The 26,012-nt window shown below is 40.8% G+C and overlaps 1 protein-coding gene across 5 annotated transcripts in view; it reads left to right on the forward strand.

Annotated features, from left to right (window-relative positions):
- Positions 1-26,012, forward strand: part of LOC310890202 (WD repeat-containing protein 7) — a 114,116-nt gene that overhangs the window by 21,911 nt on the left and 66,193 nt on the right. For 4 of the 5 annotated variants that reach the window (XM_083818920.1, XM_083818924.1, XM_083818921.1 and 1 more), the window contains exons 16-20: positions 62-150; positions 3,424-3,513; positions 5,388-5,506; positions 7,625-7,748; positions 19,301-19,414. In XM_083818920.1, the coding sequence (XP_083675046.1) occupies positions 62-150; positions 3,424-3,513; positions 5,388-5,506; positions 7,625-7,748; positions 19,301-19,414 (536 nt within the window). The remainder of the gene's footprint in view (positions 1-61; positions 151-3,423; positions 3,514-5,387; positions 5,507-7,624; positions 7,749-19,300; positions 19,415-26,012) is intronic. The other variant, XM_083818923.1, reaches the window with a different exon arrangement.

The raw sequence follows: 26,012 nt of genomic DNA on the forward strand, positions 1-26,012 counted from the left end.
CTGTGTTTTTTTTTTTTCCCTTGTCTTCCTTCCTCTGCCCCTTCATGCACGTCGTGTTTAGGCCGCCTCGGCCTGGCACTCCTGAGATGACAAAAGTGAAGGCACCTCCTTCGATGTCAAGTCATGCAGCTCAAGGACAAATTAAGCAAGGTAAAAATGACTTTCTTTGGAACAATTTGATACGTAGTTTCAGTTCTTGACACTGAAGTTATCACCTTACTATCGTGATTAAAAATATTGCTAGCTTCTACATGGGAGGAAGAAGGTTGATGTATGATGTTGAAGGACCCGTTAGGAGTCTGCATTTTCTCTGTCACAAGTACAGTGGCTAGGTTTGAGCCATAGAACAACATGCGATACGAGAAGAGGGCTCACACCAGATGAGACTTGAATTTTGTACTGGAGCAGAGCCGTGAGCAGAGCCTCCTCCAGGTGGTGGGAGCACCGCGGAAGCTGTCCTGTGGGGAATGGAGGGATGGAGGAGGAGGAGGCAGCTCCTCCCTGCTTGCTCTCTAAATTAAAGAGCTGCTGTTTCATGCAGCAAACAATTTGATGCCAAAAGTGAAGTTAAACGTGTGTAACATCACGCTGTGGCCATCTTTGTCTGGAGTGCCCAGCTCAGGAGCAGGTGCCCCGTTTGAAAGAGCTGTGCAGCAGCTGGGGAAGCCGGCGCTCCCCGCACCACCTCCCGCGGGCCAGGCAGGGGGCACGAAGCCTGCACCAGCGGGGGGGGTTGGTGGTTGGGGGGCACTTCCGAGCGTGAGCTTGGCCGTGTGTCTTGCTGCCTGATGAAACAAAGAGGGAACATGCACCTCGCTGGTCTTATCACTGCTCTTCGGGGGTGTTCTGGGTGTAAGGCCAGCTGTATGCATATACTCCAGGGCAGAGGAGCAGTGTTTTTTCTCTTTTTTTCCCAAAACGTGTTTGATTTTTCACTAATTTATAAAGGGAATATCTTTCAGGACTCATTTGAAATTTTCTTCCCTAATTACATTTAAAAAAACACTTAACTGTTATTGTTAGCTATTAAAACTTTGTCGTTTCAAGTTACATGAATATGAAGAAACTTACACTTTGTAAAACGGTTGCATTTTGCAGAATACAAATGCTTTGTCATTGTGATTTTTTATGGATATTTATCTTCTATATTTCAAATATCCTTCATGTACATCCTAACTTTTATCTTTAAACTGTGGAAATACTCTTGTATTAGAAAGCTGGTAAGCACAACAGGTAACTTCATACATCAAATGTCTGACTTCCATCATTCACATCCAAAAATGAGGGAAATTTATATCTGAGGAAGAAACTTACTCATCAGCAACACGTGTGTATTCTTTTGCTCTTTTTTTTTTTTGTGATCTGTGTTTGGAAAGGGGAAGTCAGTTTCAAGAGCGATGAACATACAGCTTTTCTTTTCATGATCAAAGGTGCTACATAAATAGAGAAGTAGCAGTCAATAACAAAAAGTACAAATAAATAAAAAATCAGGAAGAGCTGCTGTTTCAACATGTGCATTTTTTTTCCCAGCTGCTTGCTTTTCTTTGAGAGATATGTATTTGAGAGGTCAGTATTTACCGGAGATGGTGTCTGTATGGCAAATTCAATGCCAGAAAAAATGTATTTCTTACAGAGGATCTGTGTTTCTGTTTTTAAGGGTACAGTTACATTGGGGTTATCCTTTCCCAAATGAAAATTATGTAATTTTTCTTAGGAATAGCTTTGCTGTTCATGGTGATAGACATACTTCAGTTATCCAATATCCTTTTAACAATTGATAAAAAATAAATTCTGTGCATCGTAAAAAGTATAGAAAAATACTTTTGTTCCTAAACTGTTTTTTTTGTTTGTTTTTCCTATGTTTGGTGGCATGTCTTGCATGCTCCTGGGGAGAGATGAGTTTGTTTGAATGGCACCCTTAGGTCAAAAGTTTACCTTTACCTCCCACTGTGTGCTACTTACAGCATCTCACCACTCATAAATTACTAGTGCTTATTCTTAAAAAATCAATTAGTATAGATACAATTAACGCATGTTATGACATGCTTGATCTCCATCTATTTGACCTGTATTTGTCCTGAGATCAGCACCGCTCTGCGCTACTCAGCCACGGGGCCAGCTGCTTCCATTCCAGTGATTGTTATAATTACTGACACTTGCAGGGAGAGAACAACAGCAACAAAAGGGGTCAGAAAGGAAAACTTCAAAGGCTTGAGTTTTGTTTTAAGAAAGAAAAAATAAAACAACAAAAAAAAACAGCGGTGTGTTTTTTCCATAAATTGACTAGCTTCTTTTATGCAGCTACAAAAGTCCTTTTTGTCGCGCGGTGATTGAGGCTGGTGGCGGTGTCACCGTACACGTGCCATCATGCTGCGTTTGTGTGGAAGGTATGGCAAAAGTAGCGTGGATGCAGATGTCCTGCAGCGACAAAAGAAGCTCACTGCATGAAAAGCAAACAGCCTATTCAGGAGACAATGCTTAATACGTTCAGGAGCCTGAACCCATTGTTGTTCTGCAACGGAATAAAAGCGGGGGATTAATTTGCAGATGCTTGTGCATGACATATGGTAATTTCTCTATAGGAAGGAAGTGTCAGATAGTGACCTGTAAATCCCCGCGTTGACCTCTGGTTGTAGCATGTGTATGCCATAAGGTCCGCGCATCTTTTCATGTGATAATATTAAGTAATGAGCATTAGTGGAAGTATAATGTTTAGAACTGCTTTTAAATTACATTTGCACCGAGAAATTACGCAGTTCACAAAATAAATACGTCACGGCTCTTGCTTTGAGTACATGCTTGGCCTGTGCTCTTTTGTGTTTGCTTTCCTGTAGTCTTACGCAGCGTGGTTTATATGCTGCTGCTTTGTATGCGTAGTCCTTTCTTTTGTTTAGGTTTAAACTTATTTGAATGGACATGTTTCACAGAATCACAGAATCTAAAACTAGCCATCGGTAATACATCTTATGATGTTTTAGATTAACAGGTGGGACAACCCAGGTGTAAAAGGGGTTATTTCTAATGTATTTTTTTTTAAATGAGTAGTACAAATTCCAGATCTACCTAGAGATGGGGAAAAATGAGCAAAAGTGAAACTCCTATTTTTAAACTCCCAGTCAACCGTTATGCCAAACCAAATCCCACCTTTCTAAAGACACACTTGTAATTTTTTATTTACAGGTACTTTCTTTTCAAAACACGCAAGTTTATGTTAGTGTATCTGTGTTCCTCTGCAGTTGCATGTCTCCCTCTCACTGACATTGCACTCCTTGTACAGCCTAGAAAATTTTTTTAAGTTGAATATGATCACCGTTTCCTCCAGTTTTGTTTGTCATTCTTCAGTGATACTAATCTGTTTTTCAGAAGCTGCTATCCTCACTTTCCTATTTTTTTCTCTTTATTTCTTCTTCTTTCCTCTGCAAGTTGCTCCTGCTGTTTCTTCTAGCACTGAAGCTGGTCACTCTGGCTCTGACACTGCTCCTACTTTACATACCTGTTTCTTAGTAAATGAAGGTATTCTTTCCTCATTTTTTCTATTTGTCTTTTACTTTCAACTAATGTCCTTTATCATTGTTACGACATGACTTTAGTTTGGTCTATGTAGATACTTTTCTTTGCAAGATACAGAGGCAATGGGTTTATTTCTGTGTTCTTTGCCATTAGTGCTGGCAGAGGGTGAGTAGATCTGGTTTGTCTGTCGTGGGCTTGCTTTATGTTCAGCTCTCAACTGCTGTATCAGAGGTTGTATTTCAGATCTTGTTTGGTTTTGCTGTTGCCTTTGGAGGAAAAAGTCTAAGACCCTTTTAAAGTAGGGAAAACATAAGTGTCTTTTCCCACTTGTGAGCTATGAATGAAAGAAGCTGTGCTGCATGTGGTTTGTATTCCATTTGTGTGACATTTCCCCTGTCTCCGTTGTGGACATAGCTGCTGCTCCTTGGTACGAAGGTTCAGCCCCGCCTGGAGCCCTGAGGGTCCCTTCTGGTATGAGCATGTGGCACTCGTCCGCTTTGGGGACGAGCAAGCAACAGCACTTTGTAGTTCACCTTGCAAACCAAAAGGCTGAGAAATTTCATGGTCCTTTTAAAAAGGAAAGAGAAGCAAAATCATTTCAAGTCACTTAAATTTTGGTTTTGGTGCTTATGAAAACAGAAATGATTTAGTTAAACTACTTGGGGTTTGCGTTTTTTGGTTTGTTTCTTCTAATAAATGTTTGTCTACATCATGAAGAATGTCTTCCTGACCCAAGGATTGGCACAAAAACCAAACAAACAACAAATCAGAAAACAAAAACCAAACAAAACCCAGCCCCTTGTATCACTGTTTAAGCCTTTGTTTTAATGCTTTTCTTGCTAAGCCATAAATTTGTGCTTTCACGCAGGAGTTTCAAGTATGAAATGATTTCTTTTCTTGTACCGTCATGAAGAGCTTTATTAGTTAAAATATTTAGGTTTTTATGTTCACAATTGCTGACAAATTAAAAATATAGATCTGTATGCTTGCCTGAAGTACTTCTCAGGTTTATCAAGTCAATGCAGAGCATAATACTACAAGATTTCTTTGCGTAAAGTACATTACAAGCATTTTTATGATCCGTGTCATTTGAGCTTGATATGCTTGCCTGTACTGTTTTTAACTACATAATGTTACAGGTTTATAGTACGAGTGTACTTGAGGTAAGCTTGTTCAAGTAAGGTTTAGATGGGAAAAGGAGGAGGGCAGACAAACGTGTGCTTTTATGCATTTGCATACTTTGAAAATGGGACAGGAAAGTCTGTAATATTTCAAACGGTAATTCATGTGCTTAGTACCCTGTAACTGAATGATATCAAAGTTGCATGTAGGACATCGTGTTAAAATAATGACGATTGTTATTCGAACAGATCGCTTAAATCGGTCTTGTGCTCAGCACTTACGCTGAGGAGCAGTTTGTGTGCAGTATGTATGTTGAGTTGACTCCGAAGGTTGCAAGCTGGCAATCCAGGCCTGTGACTGGGCAGCGTTACTCTTCTGAAGTCTTTCTGTGAGGGGATGGGGAGAAAGAGGGGTACTTGTCTCAAACCAGTCCCAATTAAACACAATCTCCTGCTGGCGTCGAGCTCTGAGCAGCTCTTTGGGGCGCACGGTCAGTCCCGGAGGAGCTCCCCGTGTCCCCGCCTGGCGCAGGAGGCACGTGCAGTGCCTGGGGGTCCGGCTGCAGAAGGAAAAAATTTGTTGTTCTGCTGCAAAATTGGTTCTTTTATTTTTTGCCCTTCTTTCTCCCACCTTCTCCTGAAGACCTAACGTGTGCCAGGCCAGCGGCCAACGTGAATGTACTCTCTTGCATTTTAAGCTTAACGTCTTTTCGGTGTTACTTAGGTTCACCTCGCCGTTGCGCTGTGTTTTAACAGGGTGGAGCCAGCTGGCTGCCATGCACTGCGTGATGCTCCCCGACCTGCTGGGGCTGGACAAGTTCCGACCTCCCCTCCTGGAGATGCTGGCGCGCCGCTGGCAGGACCGCTGCCTGGAGGTGATTTCCGTAGCAGCGCTCCTCTTCCTGCCTCTACTCAGCGCTCGGTTCTGAAAGTCCAAACGCGCATGCTTGCAAATGTCACTCCAGCTTTTTAAATCTTACTTTCGTCGCTTTACACCGGTGCCTTGGTTTCAATAAGAAATGGCACCCGAGGGCCTTCGTTGGCGCAGGCAGGCCCCAGCACCCCGCTGCCGCCGGCGAGCACCCAGCTGCTGCCCCTGCCCCGGTGACAGCAGGGACCTGTGAGTGCCCCGCTGGCCACTGGGCGTCATCCTGCTGCTGCTGGGAAGGGCAGGGTGCCGAGATTTACGGGAGCGGAGGTTTGCAGAGCGGAGATTTACGGGAGGAAACCGTCAGCTAGCCCCTTAGAGAGGCTCAGTCCCCCAGCACCAGGAGCTCCGCGCGCTGCCTGGGGGGCCCGGGGAGGAAGGAGTGGGGGGTTTGCTAGGAAGAGCAGCAAAAATGATCCGCGTGTTGCAGACAAAATTTGATGTTTGAACCTCTTGTGACTTTTTATTTATTTATGCAAACAGAATGTAGCTTTATACAACCCTTGTGTTGTTGTCTTTTATTAAGCACATTTCTCCTCAGTATAAAACGTTACTAATTCCTTTCCGACACAAGATCCTGGAGCTGTTTATTGCAGATTCAGGAGGCCAGTTTTCCAGTAAAATGTTGAAAAAGCGATCTTTATATTTTTGTAGCTTCTGTGTGGCATATGGTATGAATGTATGGTATGAATATATGCTATACATTTTTTTTAAAGAAATTACTGGATTAAAAACTTATTAGGATCAAAAAACTACTTTTTTTTTTCTTTAAGAGACTGCTGAGTTGCTCTATTTTTTGGAGCGTGTATACAGTAGTCAGTAAGTGGTTTGTCACCCAACTATTTGATAAATGACTAGTGGGCCTTAACACTACACCTATGCTGTTCTGGCAAAAATTTTGTTGACTGTGCAGCTTTCAAAGTGGGAAAGGAGGAACGTAGCTGGATTAGGGGCTGTAGGTCTTCAGCAGGCTTGTGACTTAATTGGGAATATCCTTTTTGCTACCTGGGTGCTTGTTCTTTTGCTAGTTAGGGTGTACTTTGAGATGGCTTCCCAAGAGGGTAATTACTTTGAAGCTAATTAGAATTTGAAGCCCAGTTACTGGATAGCCTCAGGTGTCAAGTTAGCGTTTTGCTATTCCCTGCTTGCCCACAGTTTTCTGTTTTACCTTGAGCAAGTCACTTAACTTCCTTGTGTTTAAAATCCTTTAGACCAAAAAGTAAGGTATTTATAAATGCAATGAAGTCCTCAGGTGGAACAAGTGATTTTGATGGGGACAGATTGTACGTGACAGTATTTTGTATTTCTTGGTGTAAAAAGCTGGACTTTTTTTTTTAATTTTAGAAAACTTTTTTATATATATTTACCTGTGGTTTCATTGTTCAGTCTTCCATGCTACAGAGCAGATGTGTGTACCCCATTTGAAAAACTGTTTTTAAGTGATTTTTATTTTGATACTGTATTCCAACATCCACCCATGATACTTAGAAAAAATCCTGATTCGTTGTGTATCTTGGAGTTCTGGTGGACAACTTTGGAAAGGTTATAGAGAAGGGTGATCACAAATTACTCCTAGAAAACTAGAATTTTGGTGGTCTTTTGATGTGTCAGTGCCTTCTGACGCACCTCCCTTACTGTTTGTTTTTTTGGGTTGGGAAATAGCCTCTGTGGGACTGGGCTTGTATGCTGGGAAAGGGACATCAGCCGAGGCTGGGGAGAGGTGGGGCAGCTGGTTGGTTTGTGCTGTCACTTCTGCTGGGACCTGAGTGGTGGACGTCATCCTCTGGTTTTCTCAGAGGGCAGCATGTCTCCAATAAATCCCGACAGAGAGGACACAGCGTAGTTTGGGCTTGTCTTATTCGTGGTTATTTTGCTTCTGTATTTAAGTAGGAGAGGAATAGGGAAAAATATGGGTTTTCTGAAAGCTTAGTTCAGTTTTCTATCTATACGTGTTGCTTTTTTTTCTTTAAGTGATGCATTTTGTCGTTCTTGCTAAATTATACTGAAAGCATCGTGATAAATATTTGATGTTTGAGTTTGTATGATTTTCCGGTTGGTTTTATAGGTAAGAGAAGCTGCCCAGGCCTTATTGTTAGCAGAACTGAGAAGAATCGAACAGGCAGGTCGGAAAGAGACAATTGATGCGTGGGCTCCGTATTTGCCACAGTACATTGACAGTGTTATATCACGTAAGTAACCCTGTGTTTAATCTGAAAATAATTGGTTGCTAGATAAAGGCCAAAAAAAGGGAATTTCACAAGCAAATTTATGAACACTACTACAAAAAAATGCATTTGGGTTATATATAACAGTTTCTGGAAATCTTCAAAGTGATTTCACAATCGTGAAATTGTGCTAAGATCCCTGGTGCTGATCAGGTAAATAGAGCATTTCGGTACCTATCTTTGGGAATGAAGGGGCTTTTGCAAAGGCCATCCATGCTGCTGAGGGGCTAGGCTGTAGTTTGTAGGTTTCAGGGAAGAAATCTACTATGAAAAGGGCTGATAAAATTACAAGCTACTGGTGGTAAAGCACAGACTCTTTTTTTCAAGGAGTCTATAATAAAATTATAGAAATGGCTATAAAGGGATCCTTTGGTATCCCCAAAGTATCAAAGGATGCTGAAAGGAGCTAATGCAGGAAATGTCCATCAGCATCTGCTTGGCATCTGAGGTGATTCCAGCCCAGCTGGGTGTTCAGAAACACTGGCTACCAAGCGCTGCAAGGAGACATTGGGCAGAGATGGTAGAATAGTTATCGAGGATTCATTAGGCAGTAATTTATGGTGATGGTTAATCAGGTGAGCATGAGATTACAGTACTTCCTTTGATGTTGCAACACAGAACGCTTGAGAGAAGTCTAAAACTAAAAGTTAAGGGGCTTTAGGGTGTTAGAAGCTTAAGCTGGTTTTGCAAAATGCGTGTAGAGCGCAGAAGCAACAGAGAAGATGTCTTGCAGTGCTCTGCCAAGACGTCTTAAGTTGTCCCAGAAGTATATCAAGAATGAGAGCTGTTCCTTTTTCATCTCTCTTGCAATTTATAAAATGCAAGAGAATTTAAAGATACAATTTGTTAATTTTAAAAAACAGTGAGTCATTTTATACAGGCCTCTGCATAGTCTTTTTCTGGTAACTGGCTGTTCATGCTAACCTTCTGACTTAGCTTAGATTATATATGCTATTACCAATTCTTTTGAATCATTTACTCCTCCTCTTTCTGATTTTCTCTGTCAAATTCGTGTCCCTTTCCTGATGTCACTTGTGTTAACACAGTCACCTTATTATTCACTTGGTCTGCTTTCTCTGGATATTTGGTAGAAGGCAATTTAAAATATTGCTATGAATGCAATTCTGTAACACTACTTCAATTATTTAATGTGGTTTTAAGAGAAAACTGTTTTTCATAACAATTGTTTTCTAACATCTTCATGTCCTCATTTCTTTTTTTTTGTTAGTTGATTGGGTGTTAACTGAAGAAATGAAATGCATTACACCAGTACAAATTTAAAATCTTAAAACTGTCAGATGAAACAATTTGTAGTTTTGTATGATTATGGACCAAACAGGGTTAATCTTAAAAATCAGCTGATCCCTTTTGATAAAATGCTGTCCATTAAAACATTGCACTTGTAAGTGGAAAGATACAGGGAATTTCTTTTAAATACTTTGCTTGCAACCTGTGAGAATTGCTTACATTTCTGAATGATTGGCCTTATTTGGAACAGTTGGTTGATGGGCAGAGAAGGGTTTTAACAGAATTTAGTATTATCAAGGGCACATAAGTCTTGTGTGTACCTTGAGCCACTGCATGCAAATATGTATTTACCAAAACATCAGGCTTCTGACTGTAACTGTGCACATATCTCTTGAATTAATACTGTGATATGCAATCTAATATTCCTTCTCAAAATAAAATCAATCGTTACTGACCGCTGTTTAAACTGTTATGTTTTTCTCCAGATCAGCTATTTTCATTTTATTTGTTGATAACAAAGCAGAGATCGTCCAGGCTCTAAGAATCTATTCTTGGAAGATGTGTCAGCGTCATAAGATACTCTGCTCAATTATCTGTCTAGAAACTTGCCTTTATAGAACAATGACACAATATAAAGATATAAAGAGATATAAACACACCTGCCATACATAACAAAGCAGTAAAAAAATATATTTTAATGGATGAGAATGTTTGCTTTTAAGTAGTAGACATCCATTTTTCTTAAGATGTGATTCTTCTTCTACTGAAGAATGTGGTTTCTATTCAGGGAAGGATCTCTATTAAATACCAATTGATTTTTGAGAGATGTGTAATAATCTTATTAAATCTAAATTGAATGCATAAATTACATGGAACACAGTGTTTTCAGGTGATGTTAAGAATTTGCTGGTGAGGCTAAGCTGTTGTTAATTACAGCCTTTAGCCATGTAGCATTTGCCTTATTACGGGGATGTTGCTGCGCAGTTAGGCGTGCAGCCAGGCAGCGAATAATAAGCGTTGTACGTACATGCCAGAGAGCCTTGATTCGTGCTGATAGGTATTTGTGCCATTCGGTAAGTTGGGATTTATTTTTTAATTGATCCTTTTCTGAGGTCAGTTGTACGCAGTTTGTGGAATACAGCTGTAGTTGCCCTCTAGTCTCGGGGGTAGCTGCTATAGCAACTGTTGATGACCACTAATTTCTTTCCTCTGGAGTAATGCTGATTGACCTCGTTGGGTGCAAGGTTATGGGCATAATTGTGTTGTTGAAGTGTATGTAAACTTCTTTGTAATGCCTGCTTGCTTTAGCCAGCGGGCTGGTTCCAAAAAAGGAACTTCTGTTTAGTGTACTTGAAACCAACTGGTAATTCATACGAATTCCAATCCTTTTGCCATTTCTGGTACTTGTCATTACTTACACACTTCCAGTTGAAAGCTTGAGAAGAGTGTGCAGCCCTATTTTGCATGTGCATCAGCTGGGAGCGTAATACTTTGTTCTGCCTCTTGTGCCTGTGTTCAGGCCGTAGGCGTGGATGGCATTTGTTTTTATACAGCTGTTTAATAGCCAGGGGCTGACTGGTTTAAAAAAAAAAAACTCCAGTATTTTTATGTATTCAATTCAAGTATGCATACAGCAGTATTTGGGATTTTTACTAATTACTAGCAGATCAAAGCATAGCATTTGATTTAACACTAAATTAAGATAAACTTATCTTTCAGAACCAACAAGAAGGTTTTAAAACAGGAAAAAATAGAGAAATCAGCTGAGGAGTACGGCTGAATGAATGACTTGAATGTAAATGTTCAATATTGTTAAAGCACAGATATTGAAAACCTGTAAAACAGATGATGAGTAGCAAATTGAAATTCATTTTTTTTATATTAGCAGTGTTGAAAACTATATAACTTGAACCAAGTTTGTGCTTCTCCTGAATGGCAGGGCAGAGATGGCACTTAATAGTGTTACTGTCTCCAAGAGCATACACAAAGATGCTGTCATCCTGAAGAGGAGTAATAATTGTGGTATCAGAAAGGACAAATGAAATACTTAAGGAACTAAAAAGCTTGCTCTTGTGGTTAGGGAGTGAAGTATACAGATGTTTCCTTAGTTCTAATATAGGACATGATAATAGAGAATACCTTTTTTAAAAGGTCTGGGGAGGAATTGAAGGGGATAAAAATAATTTAAATGGCCCAAATGGATGCAGTGGATTTCTGAAAAGCATAGTTTTAAGCTAGAAAGGCAAGCAGAAGAAATACGATAAATCAAGAAATACCGCTTTGTTTCTTTCATCCTCCACTTCTCCCTAACTCCCCTCTTTATAAAGGGGCATAAAATATTATCAGCATATTTGTGTCCAGCACATCTTACTGCTTTACAATACTTCTTATATTCATTTTATTCTTATATTCTTATATTGCTTTTTGGACGTAGCAGGTTCCCTTTTAATTGAAACAAATGCTAATCCCTAATAAAGTTTGCTGCTGATATGATACTTAGTCATATGCATTTAATTGAGTCTTGAATGTCTCAAGTGTGTGGTACTAGCAAACAGAGATGAAATCTTTTCACCATTTGCATATTCAGCGCACAGATCCAATAACAGTTTGGAACATGACCTTACTCAACAAGATCAAGCTAACTCTCGTGTCCCCCAGCTTTTTGATGAAATGCGTTTGGGAACTTGAAAGGCGAATTTGCACTGGATTATCTTTAAATAATCTTTTAACTAATGCAAGAGAGAGTATAGTGAACAATAGAGGTACAAATTTTAGAACTTTTGTTTCAATCACACTGCCAGTTACTTCAGTGAAAAAGTACGTGCTCGGCCAGGTTTTATTCCCATACCCGTTTTTGCATTTTGATGAACACAGAAAAATGTGAGCTGGTACCCCAGCGCGTATTGAATATGGCATCTTAGGAAACTGTTTCATCAAAATGAATGTTTATTTAATTCAGATTTTTTTGCAATGTATGGTAACATTTGCAGAAACAATAACTAAGGCTTCATATTTAGTAACAAATTTGTAATTTTTTTCTAATATTCTCATGGATTCATTTTTCTATCAATTCTCAGTATTTACACAATAAAAATGCAAGATATATATTTTTTTAAACTGTGTTTTTAATTGGTTTGCTTAGATTTATGCACACAATTTGTATGTGATGTTCCCTAACAACCTGATGATCAGCTGAAAGTGTTAGGATTGAGTGTGTAAAGTACAGTTAGGTTTCTGTACCTCTGTTGTGATTTTATTCTGCAGTTTTTCATTTCACAGGTATTTTACTCTATGAAGGTTTTGTTTTGTTTTACATCTGTCAGTTTGTTTCATTTTTCATTTGTTTTTATAAGTTTGTTTACCAGTTAATACTTTAATAGCTCTACACTGTACAGTAATTGATTGTTCTTAAGATGCTACTTTTTTTTTTATCCTCTAAATCACTTGTTTGATATGAATAGTCTTCCAAATGACATAGGAGACTTAATGGAGTAATAACATGTTCCTGTAGATCTATTACAGTCATTATAGCACTGGAAAGTGCATTTCTAATGTAGTTCTAAAGCTTTTTCACTTTCAAGCTCCACCAGAATATGTTAATTTAGACTCTGCAGCATCCTACGTTGCCTTCTGCAGAAATGCTTGAATCATTTAAATACATGCTGAGGCGTGACAGAGGATCTTGGTTGTGCTTCTGTAGCCATGTTGAAGGCAGTAGTTGCATCTGTAATGGAGATTTGGGGGGGTGGCTGATTATAAAACTTCATGAAGTCTTCTTGTGGCATGGTGGTATCTGAATCCGGTTAGCCCAGCCCAGAAGGAATTGCCTGTTTTTCACGAAAATAAGCCTTTTACTAGTAAGGTGGTGGCACAGAAGACTGTGCATGGTGTCTTCTATTCATATTTCTCCCTTCCCGGTTCCGTCTTGGGTTGAAACATGACGTTGGTGGTCTAAACATACTCAGATATCTCACAGTCAGTGCAAATGTGCAAATAAAAATTAGCGAAGAGGAAAGATGTTTTTTTGGGGGGAATGGGACAGGACAGGACAGGACACTTCGCTTTATGAAGTAAGTGAGCCGTAAAATCTGTTATTTCCCGCTGCATCTAGTTATTTATTCATTTGACGGTGGTGAACTATCAGATGTGGAACGGGAAGTCTTGGATTAGAGATTAGTATCTTCTGATCTTTGACCACTACCTGTTAAAACACATTGCAAACAATGAGAATACCCTGCTGAATGTCAAATAAGACCTTAGGATTTTGTACACGATGACACCAAACACAGACCTGAAACTTGCAAGTGGTAGAGTTGTGGAAGTCACTTGGTGATATTGTTTGTACATAGGCAACTGCAGTAGCCTGTGGTGTACCCACTTAGACTATGTCTGTAACCTATTTTACTTTTTAATTCTCTCTTTTTGGTGATTATATTTTCTTAGGGTCAAGGGCTGTCACACGTTAATAACTTAACACCTGGCATTATTAGCATATTTGGCAAGAAATTAATTCAGAATTTTTTATCCATCTGTAGTGTACTACAAATTGTAATTAAATAATTTGGGTGCTGAGATCGTGAGTGAGCAAGAAGCTGCCAAGGTGGCAGGAAGGAAATCTGCTAAATACACGTTTAAAGGAAAGACGAAGAAAGCCAACAACTGGAAATAGGCCTGGTTTGTAACTGTCACCTGTGTGTTTTCTGCTCGTTTTGTGCAGATAAGGTGAGGTTTTTGAAAGGGAGCGCACAAAGGGCCAGGGCAGGGTGTGTTGTCAGTGCCAGAGCTGCTGCCTGGCCTGGGAGTTGTCCCCAAGCTCCTCGACCTCGTGTGGCTTCCATGGGCCTGGCAGCAGCCACTGGTGCAGGATGGGGGTTTCATCAGTTTAAGCCTCAAGAAGGTTTTGGTTTGTAACGTATAGGCTAAGAATACAAATTATTTATTTATGACTTATTTTCTATTTGGTACATGATGGATGGAGTGAAGCTCTGCCCAGCCACGTAATCGTTTCAGCGCCGCAGAGTCCACCCTAAAGCATCCTGCTGGAAAAAAGGTCCATTAGCTCTGGCTCGGCACTTGACAGTTGTCATCTCGTGCTTCGGGTTGATTCAGAGCATCGGCAGAACTTTGACCAGCTCGGGATACGCAGTGTAGAAGTGCCCAGCGTCTTGCCAGGGTCCTGCTAAGTGTTGGCTTCGTGGTGTCTTGGAGCAGGATGGAGCCGTTCAACAAGCGCTTTTTGTGTTTGTAGGTGGTCATCTGCCAGCATAAGCAGTGCTTGGTTTTGTTCTCATTCCATGGTTACTTCACGTAGGGATTATACAAGCGTGGGGTTGTAGGTCTCTCTTAACAGGGAGATCAGTCAGCCTTTGGGAAAAAACTACTCATTGTAGAAATAAAAAGGGGGGGAAAGGCATGTCTGACAGCACGCATTTATTATTTACTGGATACTCTAGCTGTTGGAGTGAGTCTGAATAAGAATATATAATACAGAGGTGCTGAAAAAAATAGTCCAGACTTTGTCATGATTAAGTGTTCTTTTCATAGGTGTATTAAAAAAGTTGTTGCTATCCTACAGGAAGACTTTTCATCATTCTGGCTGAAAGTGATTGCTTTGCTCAGTGTGCACCATATTTATTATGTTATCCCCTCTTTGTTTCTAAGCAGCCAGCTGAGATGTCTCAGTGAGAGAATCGCGGCTCTGCAGGGTAAGCGGCAGGACCAGGTGGATTCTTTCTGAAAACTGAGTTCCCATTTCACGTTAGTGTCTTTGATGAAAAAGAGAAAGGGGAAGCCCTACAGTAAAAGCAGAGCGTGTTTATTGGGCTACAGACAGTGTTCAGCCATTACGCTGAAGATTGTAAATACGAAATTTACGATCCGAGTTCATATTCATACCAAGTCCTGATTTGTCAGGTCAGTGCTGGATCCCAACCTGTCTGCCACCTCAAAGCCGTTGGTTGTGAACGATGCCCCCGCGCGTCTCTCAGAGAAGCAGACGTGTGCAAGACAGAACTATTTGGAGACGCTGTAAGCAGCCCCCGGCTCACTTTGACGCCTGGGCAGCGGGAGGAGGAGCAGGCGGAAGACCAGGGAGGCTTCGAGGAGGATCACCTCGAGGAGGCCCCGCTGCGCCCCTGTGGCCTCCGCAGCCGCGGGTGGGAGCTCGGGGGGTCGGGCAGGTTGGGCGCAGTTACACAGCGCGGCCTAGGGCGAGCGATGAATCTGTGGTTGATTTGGGCCTTCACACCCAAAATCGGCACGTCAGCTCGTCAACCCCAAATCGAATGTTAACGGATGTGTAGGCAATGCCAAGAATTAAAAGTATTGGAGGTGGTTTAGCCATTGGTATTTTTCAGGCTCCCACACGGAGGAAAGCAGTGAAGCTTTCAAAGCCTCATTCATGTCCTGTCTGCTGAGGTTGTCCTGCAGCTGTAAATGTTTGCCGTGGCCTTGCCTGCTCCTTCTTTTCCCAGCAGGAGATTGTTTCTGCGTAGTGCACGGTGGTTTTCCGTGAGGAAGGGTTTCCAGGTAGAGCTCAAAAAGGGAAAATTTCTTCCTCCGTTACCTACTAATGTTAAGAGTAAGGACTGTATTCCATGTAAAATGGATTCTGCAAAGTGATTTTTTAAGGGATGTCTTTGCTGAGTATTTTGTTCTTTGTTTTTATGGAGATCAACGTAACATTTACACCAAGCACCGAAGCGGCCATTTCACAGGCTGCGTGCGGTGGAGCCCCCGAAATCTTCTGGTAGTGGGTTAGGCCGCTAAGCAGCGGGGAGACTGATGTATTTTTAAATATGTGATGTTACTGCAGATAGGAAAATGGTTACTATGTCTTTAATGGAAAGCAAAAGGTTATCTTGCCATGGCCTTTGTGTGCATGTGCTGATGCGGTGGAGGCAGCAGACAGGCAGTGTGTGCGGAGAGGCTGGGGAGCGGGCCGGGATCGATAGGAGCGGTGTGAAGGGAATTAATGCGAGGCAGGCAGGCTGTCTGTCATCGGGGCTGCGGGGATGCGGGGCAGCGCTGGTCAGTCACTGCAGAAATCCGTTTTCAATAAATTCTGTCTAGAAATTAAGTATAGACACTTCTGGTGCTTCCCGTATTGCTAAAACCCCATTCGTCCAGGTAGACGCTTGTAGCAAATTATTGTTTCTTTTAAAGTGGAAATCCTAAATAATGCAGCAGAATCAAATTAAAGAGAGAAAAATTTCTTTAAACTGCTTCAAATAATAATCCGTGTTATCACTGGAAAACAAAACAAATATGGTAAGTCTATAATAACAAATATTATGTTAGTTTTTAATAATATATTTCTAGTAGATATATATATCTGTTAGAAAGTTTTATTTAAAGCCAGATTAATTGAGTAAAACTTAATTAAACTTCCATTGATTTAAATGGGAGTTTTTGTTGAGTAAGGATACTTTGATTGGACCCCAAAGACTTTGCTATTTATACATCTGGTTGATCATTCTACTCGCGCAAGGTTTGACTTAACAGAGCACAAAGAATTAAATGAATTACATTTGCACCGCAACGTTTTGATATATTAAATGAGCGGTTTTATGATGCTGCAGTAAAGAGTTGTACATTTCTAAATGGTGTAAGTTTCTAATATGAGTGAATCTTGCCTAATTTTCCAATGTTTCCTAATACGTCAACTGGCTTATTTTTAATGCATTCCATTTTTTATGAGCTTTTTACTTCTAAAACCTGTTTCTAAGACAATTTTGGTAATTTTTGATGAATTATGTAGAAGGCATTTGTGTCCAAGGATACATGTTCCTTCTTACTAGATTTTCTTTGAAAGGAAGCAATAATTTATTGCCTGAATTATTTTTGCAACTGTTATTTTTCTCCCCTTTTGTTTTTATCTGTTCATTGTTTTTTAGGGAATGTTTAAATCTATTTAATCAGAATGATTGTACTTAAAATTTTATTTTAATTGTATATAATTGTAATAAACTTGTAACTTTTCATATGCTGAGCTTGGAACCAACTCAAGCAAAAGCACTTTCTTCCTTCCGCTGCGTTATTACTAGTCCTGCTAAGCACTCTGGAAAGGCGTAGCACATCTAATATGAAAGTTCAGCCTCTTTTCAGTAACTCAGGGATAGAAAGCAATGAAAGAAGTGATGTAGTAACTAAAAAAAATCAAAGCCTTTGAGTTTTGACCCAGCCTAAACTTACCTTTTAGGGACAGCTGGACCCTTGGCTCCTACTGACTGGAGTATTTAAGCACAGAAAATGCACCCTCTGAGATGAAAGCTCATCAGTAGAGGCTTCATCCTGCAGTTTTCAAAAGACATGGAAACTCTGTACCCTTCTCTGTGTGTGGAAGGAAATCAAAGAATTCTAGACTATGGAAGTGATATTTAGGAAACAGCGGTATGCTTGCTACGTCTGCAGAGATTACCAGCTTCTTGTGTTAACCAGAATGCAAAATGTGAAGCAGTGCCCCAGAAATAACCTCCTCTTTTCCCTTCAGCACACTGACCGACTCCAGTGGGTATTTGCAAATAGTACTGTTAGGAAATGTTGGTGGTGGAAGGTGAACAGCAAAAAGTATTTTGACAAAGCGGTGCTGGAGCCCTGGTGTCCTTACTGAAGCTGGTAAAGACCGCACTGGGTGATACCCGGGAGCTGGCGCAGCTGCATCGTAGCATTAAACTCCATTTTTAAAAGTGTCCCGAATAAGGTTCACGTGCAATTTGTAATTGCGTGTGATCTCTGTGCAGTCCTGCCAGCATGCTTAATGAAGTGATAGGCTATTGATTGGCAGCTTGTCCCAGCCTGGTTTTACATTTATTGTCACTGCTTTTATGTATGTTGACATAATGAGAAGGACATTCGGAAAGTTATTAAAACGTACTAGCTTCTTTTTACAGAGGTAGTGTCAGAATAAAAGTTAGAATAGGAATTGCTGTGTCAGGCAATCACTGTTACCACAGAGTGTAAGTATTACTTTGTGTAGTGAGTGCTTAGTATTTAACAACTGTACTAAAACATAAAAACTAGCATATTCATGAGAATGTTAAAGACTCGGGGTTAACTGGCTTTGGGATGTGGATTCACAAACTTTCGTGCATGCAGCCGACCCCCTGAGAGAGATCCTTCCCTTGTGCCTTGTGATGGTACCAGCTCCTTTTCATTTATCAATCAAATCTGTATGTTTGGAGAGACGAGACTTTTATTACATGAAAACTACTCAAAGCTGAAGTAGTGCCTGTTAATATTCTCATAAAGAAGATATAAAAACGGCAGAGAAGCAGCAAGCACAGCAGGCAGTTCTCCTTCACCCAGTGCCAAGTGCCGGCTCGGGGCAGTGCAGAGCTGTTCACCTTCCCGAAGGCAAAGTCATTTCCAGAGACTTCATTTCTTGTTGAAATCTGGTTGGTGCTGACAAAGGGCTGTGGTCCTTTTTTTAGTGGGGACTTAATGCCTCTATAGCTGGCAAACCTAACGCCGCAATCAGTAAAGCAGCAATCTCTTCATATAAAAAGATTTTTGATAGTATAGGCTGACATAAAGGGTGTATCGGGAGGAAAGAAATCTTATCAGGGCTTCTCGTCAGTCTGCTCTTTTAGCTTTCCTAAAGCTCTTTGGGAAGACTATTTGTGAGGCTGTACTTTTTCACCCTTAGCAAAACACTTCTTTTGATAATGCCTTGATTGAATTGCGGTAAAGGCTGTATAGGGACTAATTAAAGATTACAGCCAGGCAGCGTATAAACCAGTGAATTATAACTTGAATCACGTGCTGCTGGTACGTGGCACGATTTGGCGTCCGTAATGTATGTCCAACAGCAATTAACTGATGCATCACAGCCAAAATGATGTGGAAGGACTCAGATGAATGAACGTACTCTGCAGGTGGTGTGGAAACAGCCCTTCTTCGGCGAGAGATGAGCATTAAGGGGAGAGGTAGGAGGAATCCTGCTGGAACTCCTCCGTTATTTGGCCAAGTATGTTAGGTTTTTGGGTGAAGATTTTAGTGTATCTGTGTGTCTGATATTTTTAATTGTGCTAGAAGGTGATGTAAAAAGAAGATAGGAGATATTTACTTTGTGGAAAAGGTTTTTAAGAGGTAGGTTTCTGAAAGCTGCACAGAGCGCTAAGGGAAGTCAGAACATAGTTTCCTTTTGCTTTATCTGTGTTTCATAGCATTACCTTGAGTCAGAAGGGAATGTGTGTTTTTTCCTAATGGAAGGATGTTATCTACCACAATCACTGACTTTTGTGGGTGTTCGGCTGTTATTTTTCCAGCTGGAGTAACCACGGAAGCCATTCAAACTGCTACGGCAAGCCCAGATGCGTTGGGAACAGAGGCAAAAGTTCAAGAGGAAGAGCACGATCTGGTTGATGACGACATCACGGCAGGTGAGCACTACCCCAATGAATACGCTGTTTTTTGACATACTAGATACCATGCAGAAGGGATGCAACACTTTGTGCCAATTTTTCCATACTCTTCATGAGAAAATGAAATACAGAGGCTGTTTACGAAGGAGTACGTGCTATTAGAAATAAAACGAAGTTATTCAATAGTAAAAAATGCAGAGCTCTAAGCAAAAACTAAATACCTGCTTAACTGTAGCTACTGTACTATTAACATGTTGCTACTGCAAAATGTTCCCTATATTCCAATGTGTCTGGGGCTTTTTAGTCTGCTTGCGACTGATATGCTTAGCTTGTAGTTCTTGAAGAATAAAGGTTGGTTCTTTACAGTTATCCCTTAAACGATTTACCTTAAACAATTTACCTTGGTGAAAAATCCGATGCAAGGGTGCTACCATCATAGTCTGCTTCATTGAACTGAGATTCTCAACGGGAAAGAGTTGTTGGTTTGTCACGCACAGAATTCAAGTGTGGTTCAGTTCCAAAAAATACCGGTACAGCTTTTGCTGTTGTTGTAGTTCATTGTAAACTAGTAGATAAAGTTGAGAGCTGTGATCCCTCCAGGCATATTCTGAAATGACAGACCATACAAAAATATGCATTTAATTATAAGCAGTTTATCTTTTGATATGTTTTTTCATGCTTATTTATGCAGTGCCATAAGGAGAATATCTGTGTGCTCAATATCAATATCCTCAGAATCTGAATGACTCCAGTATGTATTTTAGCATAGCATACTGCAGATTATAGAGCACAAAAGCTATCTTTTTTGACTGAGCTTTTTATAGATTTTTGTGAAAGTCTGAAAGAAAACTATTTATTTCTATTGACCAGAAGACAGTTAGTATGACAGATCGAGTTTTGGGTCAAGTCTCTGGTTGAAGGTGACTGAGACAAGATTCCTGCTGGTGGAAGAACAAACTGCTTGGAACAAAGAGTATTAACACGAGCTATTTGTAAAAAGCTAACAGGAAATAGTCAAAGGGGAGGGAGAATGCTGGGGGTGCCTTAAGTGGCTGGGGGAAGGTGCAGGATTCATCAAGAAACAGCAGTGAATAGAGGCTGAAAAAAATGGAAATAAAAAAATGGGGAAAAAAAGGAAAGAAAAAATGGAAATAAATTCATGAATAGGCTCCAGGTACCCTGGAACACAGATCTTCCCAGGATGTCCGTTACATCAGTCTTCTTTCAGAAACGTAGCATCTACCCGAATCCACATCTGTGGGAGACCTTCTGGTTCCTTTTCTGGAGGCTTTAGCGCCAGCAGTGTTACGAACAAGTGGGTGTTGTATCTGGGGCAGCAGTCTCCCTCTTTGATGTCTGATGTTCTTTCCAGAGGAAAGAGAATGGAAGTAGGGTGCTTTAATGGAGCAAGTTCCAGGTGATGTGCGTTTTCTTGCTGCGTTCTAGACTCTTAAGGTCTGAGGTTTTCAGAAAGCTCTCCACTATGTTGCTTGAATCTGAAGCTGGTAACCGTTTTCTTTACAGAGAAAATACTATCATTAAAAGGAATTGAGCTTTAAAAACTATATCCCAAGATGAAATTTCAGTCAACAATTGAATACAACTACGTTAGTGTTTGTAGAATGTTAAAAAAAAAAAAAAAGTTTTAATTCAGATAATTTAAGCTTCACCTTGTCATCTTAAAATATGATGCAGTTTCTTTCTATAGTGGTCCTCTTAAGGCTAATTTTTATTGATTTGACTGCACAAAGTAATACTAGTGTGCAGTGGTCGACAGTTTTTTTTTTTTCAATTCAAATTGGGATTCACCAAATGCTTTCATTTATCCAAAATAATTTTTTAAAAGGCTCACTTTCACATCAGTACTTTTAGAGATTAAAGCATTTTAATTTAGCTGGCTGAAAATATTTCAGTAAGACACCGCAGTGCCTATTAAGCACTTAAAAACCTACAAGCAGGAGGTATTTAGAAAATAGGGTCTGTCTTCAAATGCATTGAAAAGCCATGCAAGAATTGGCTTCCAAAGTAGCAATAGCACGTACTGTTATCTTCAATACCTAACAGGCTTGTCTGGGTAAGTAAAACTAGGGCGAATATTTTGCTTAAACAATTCGCGTGTGGACAAAAATATTTTTTGCTAATTGGGCATAAAATCCACTGACCTCACTGATCAGAATTGGGCAATTCATCATGATGGCAAGTTGGCTTTATTAAAAAATTATTTTATATTAAATATTTTGTAATTTTGTAATTTTTAATCCATTTCATAACCTAAATATAATTTATTTATACGCCCACTTGCGTTCACAGCTGCACACGCACACGCTGCCCGGGCGCCGACGCGCGTCTCCAGCAGCAGAGGCGCCCCGGGGAGCAGTGCTGCTCCTCGCGCTGGGGGGGCTGCTTTGAAAACGCTTCCTTCCGTCAGGAAACCAAAACGAGCCTCAGCCAAGCACGCGCTTACATACGACCTGTGCGTGTTGCAGAGGCTGTTCTGATATATTCCGAGAATTCTAGCAGCTGCGGTGGTGTGCGTGCAGAACGTTATATAGAAAATAAAAGCGCGGTTTTATACTTATAACGTTTGTCAGCTTGAAAGTTTAATCTTTCAAATCTTTCCCTTCAGTATTTCTAAATCTGTTTTCTTGCGTAATGATTAGTATTTTCAAGCAATAATTATCCGCTAACTAGTGAAATCAGAAACAAGAAATATTGCTAGGTTAAGCCATATTCTGAAGTTAAAATGGCTCTTGAATCAGTAACAATATTTGTCTGTATTGTCTTAATGATTCAGCAACGTATGACTGTGATTTTTTGATTTATCTCTTATCTGAACACACCATCACTGCTGTTGAAGTGCAGCAGGACATGCAGCGTATTTGCAGAAAGGTTTAATTTCCAGCATTTTCCCATACTTTGAGTAACACTTATTTCACTCCCAGCATCTAGATATTCAGATGTTGGTAGCATCTAACTACTTTAGATGGTTTTAATTCCTAGGCGAAGCATTATTTTTTGCTATAGAGCATTACAATTTTTAACTCAAAGGCGTCCACTGTAATGAAGGAAAAATATTTCAGCTGTGTACTAAAAGCTGTGTACTGCTAAGTTATATACTGTGCTTTTTGTTGCTGTTGTTATTTTTTTTCTTATTGTTATTTTTGATATATTGAGTTTCTGGACTACTCTGGTGGTTTCTCTTCGTTCTCTCCCCTCCTGTTGGAGCTGGACGTGGAAGCAGCAGGGACAGGTGCCACTGCCCATTGCTTCCCTCCCCTCAGCAGCCAGACCTCCACTGAAAATTTGGTGTGAAGTGGAGGTGCACAACAAATGCAACCATCTGCCATCCCCAACAAACAAGCCAGTGGCCCACTGTTCAGCACAATAAGGGTGCCAAAAGAGTCAGTCTCTGGATAAAGTTCCTGCTGGGTTGCTTTTAAGTAGGTTAGACCAAACCTGAGCACCTTCTACAAACCCTGTCACATACGTTTTTGCATTTCCAAAGCCCACCATAGAGAGATCAAAGAAGCTTTTAATTTGTGTTTAATAACTCGCTGGAAAACCATCTACCATATCCTGCGCTGACTATTGTGTAAAGCATCAGAAAAAATAGATTTTATCAGCTAAAATAAGCTTCGTCCCTTTCAGATGCTAATTAAGAAAACAGAGAAAACACACACTCATCTCTCTCATTTGGTCTTTTCTGTTACAACTAAAAATGGAACGTGGATGCGCAGATAGGAGTTATTTGACATGTGAGTGCTAATTTTTAATGGAGTTTTTGTGTGTAGTAACGGGAATTTTGAAGCACCTTGAGAAATGTATTTAATTGATGGGTAATTGTAAAGAAAATTAATCAAGAATCTAGTTTCCTAGCATTTGTCGTTAGCTGTCTACAAGAAAGCATGAAATTGTAGGTAAAATATTTTTTAAAAAACAACACTTTATTTAATTGTAGGGAATGTAACTCATGTAGAAAGACGGGCTTTTTCGGCAGAGCTGCACGTCTTTGAAAAGACGTGGGCATCTGCCATTGAAGCAGATGTCACCAGTAAACGCCATTGAGAAATCTGTTCCCTGTAAGGGGGTTACGGGCTGGACATCTGTCGGAATGGCATATGTCAGTGCTGGGACAGCGCTACGTGTGTTCCTTAAGTGCGAACTCAGGAGAGCTGCTCTGTTTGGGCGTTCGGGGTGGTTTCTCGCTGCTGGAAGAAGCGTACAGCAGGGTATTTAAAAAGATAACTTTTCATTTAATTGGGGATACTTCTCGGTATCCGTATCTGATACACAACTTTATACCAAGCATCACACAGTGTAACTAACGAGCATCAGTCCTTGCACAGTCTTATTTCTTACGTGAAATCGGGAAGTGTTCAGCATCACCGTGTGCATTATACATCAGTCCTTCATAAAAATCAATCTGGGACTCGTCTGAAACTCTTTTGTCTGTTCCGGTGGCAGATGTCTTCTTCCAGCTCCACGCAGTCTCCCTTTGTGCTGTAGTTACTTCAGAAAATTTCATTAACTTGGGAAAAGTTAGGTCTCAGCGTCTTAGTCAAACGTTTGTACCTTAATTGTGTTCTTCTGACTGCTCATCTTTTCTCAGTGGTATTAGCCAGAAATGTTTCAACTCGATGTTTTCGTTAATTTAAGACTTCTGAGATATTATTACAGTCAAAAGAAAAATGTTTAGAATAATCTGTTCAGTTGTAGAACTGGGGTTTTAAGGAGGCAGAGGTCATACAAGCAAGCATTGGTGCCGACACCCAGCATTTCCAGAGACGCGCGTAGCGATGAGCAGTTCAGTCTCAGGCTTCCCTTGATCCACCTCAGGAAGTTTAAGCACCTACAGTGCTGGCAAGGTTTAAGTGTCTTGGGACAAGTTCGGTATAATCGAGGACCAAATGCTTTAAGAAGCCGTTTTGCTGTTAACGTGTGTAGTGTCCGTTGCTTCTAGCAGCATTTACCCGTGTAAGTTAACCGTGTGTCTGTGGAAGACGGCTCCTGTGAGCGTAGCCTTAAGGACCTAGGAATCAGGAATTTCCACGTGGGTATTGCTTTCCAAGAAGCTTGTGCTGGTTAGTATATGAATAATTTATTCGATGACCAAGATATCATTAAATAGAGTATACTACTTCTTTAATGTTTCCTTTAGTCTTGGAAGCCAGTTCCGGCTGGGATTTGGAAAGCTTGGTGTTGTTTTATTTTAAGTTCACTGGGCTCTGTATCCTGCTGTCACTGCCTACAGTTTTATGCAACAAGTACGTCGTTTTTCGTCTGTAATCGTGTAAGTTAACTGCAGAATTTGTGTATGAGAGGTCACGTCTGAGAGAGAGGTCACGAAGACCTCCAGGGATGGGGACCCAGCCATTTCCCTGGGCAGCCTGTTCCAGCGCAGCACAACCCTGCCAGTAAAGAAATTTCTCCTGGTATCCAACCTAAACCTCCCGTAGCGCAACTTGGGGCCATTTCCCGTCGTCTTATCGCTTGGTGCTTGGGAGAAGAGCCCAATCCCCACCTTGCTACAGCCTCCTTTAAGGTGATGGTACAGTACAGGAAGGTCTCCCCTGAGCCTTCTTTTCTCCAAGCGGAACGACCCCAGCTCCCTCGGCCGCTCCCCCTAAGACTTGTTCTCCAGACCCTTCACCAGCTTCGTTGCCCTTCCAGAGGCCCCCACGTCATCACTTTAAAACGCACGTGCTGTGTACTGCTGTTGTGATTTTAATGCTCTATCACTTCCTCTGACCTATTTTCCTCCTCAAAAATAACAGGTTTTGTCTCAGCTCTAAGTAATTCCATGTTGGAGTTTAAAACAAAGCAATGAAAAAAAAGAGAAAAAAAAATCTCTCTGATATCACAGAAGTAGCTACAGGCATCCAGTAGCACAATAACCTACCTGCTGGGCAGGGAGTGCTGGCCAGCAAACATCATCTGTAAGTCTGCGTGGTGTGCCAGGGTGGGATCCCACACGTCCCCGCAAAAGCCCCTCTCCTTCACCTTCCTGCCCCAGGACAGCTTTGTCTGCTCACTTGGATGGGGTGAGTGCCTGTTGCCTCTCCCTTGCCCTGAACTCCTTTTGCCCATCTTTCTTGCATGTGGATGCTCTGGCTCTCTCCCCAGAAAACCCTACTGGCCCCTCTCATTTCTTCGTGCTCGCTCCTCTCCACCAGCCGTGTGCGAGTGGCAGTGCTTTTAAGAGCTTTTAAGGTCAGAAGACCCGTTCCTGTTGGTGCTGTCTGATCTCGTTTTATTCTAAACAAAACAATTTTTCATGAAGATGGAGATCTGAAATGTATAGCAGGTTTTTTGGAACATTTTTATAGTTGCTGTTCTTAAAGCATTTTTATACGCTTCTTCTGGACAGATAATTTTTCAAGCTAGTAGTTCAGAACAGCTCTTATCTAAGTGGCATATGGAAAACCCAACAGAAGTTTTAAAAAACAAACAGACAAAGCCCAAACACCCTAACAATAACTTCTATTGGAAATGGCTTGTTTTCACATTACAGCTCCCCAGACTAGAGCGATCTGAAATGGTTCAAAAACAAAGCATAATGTGAGCCATACCGAACTTTGCTACGAGCTCACCGTGTCGGTAGTACTTTGTATACGCG

The sequence above is a fragment of the Anser anser genome (assembly GCF_964211835.1).
Source record: "Anser anser genome assembly, chromosome: Z".
Taxonomy (NCBI): Eukaryota; Metazoa; Chordata; class Aves; order Anseriformes; family Anatidae; genus Anser; species Anser anser.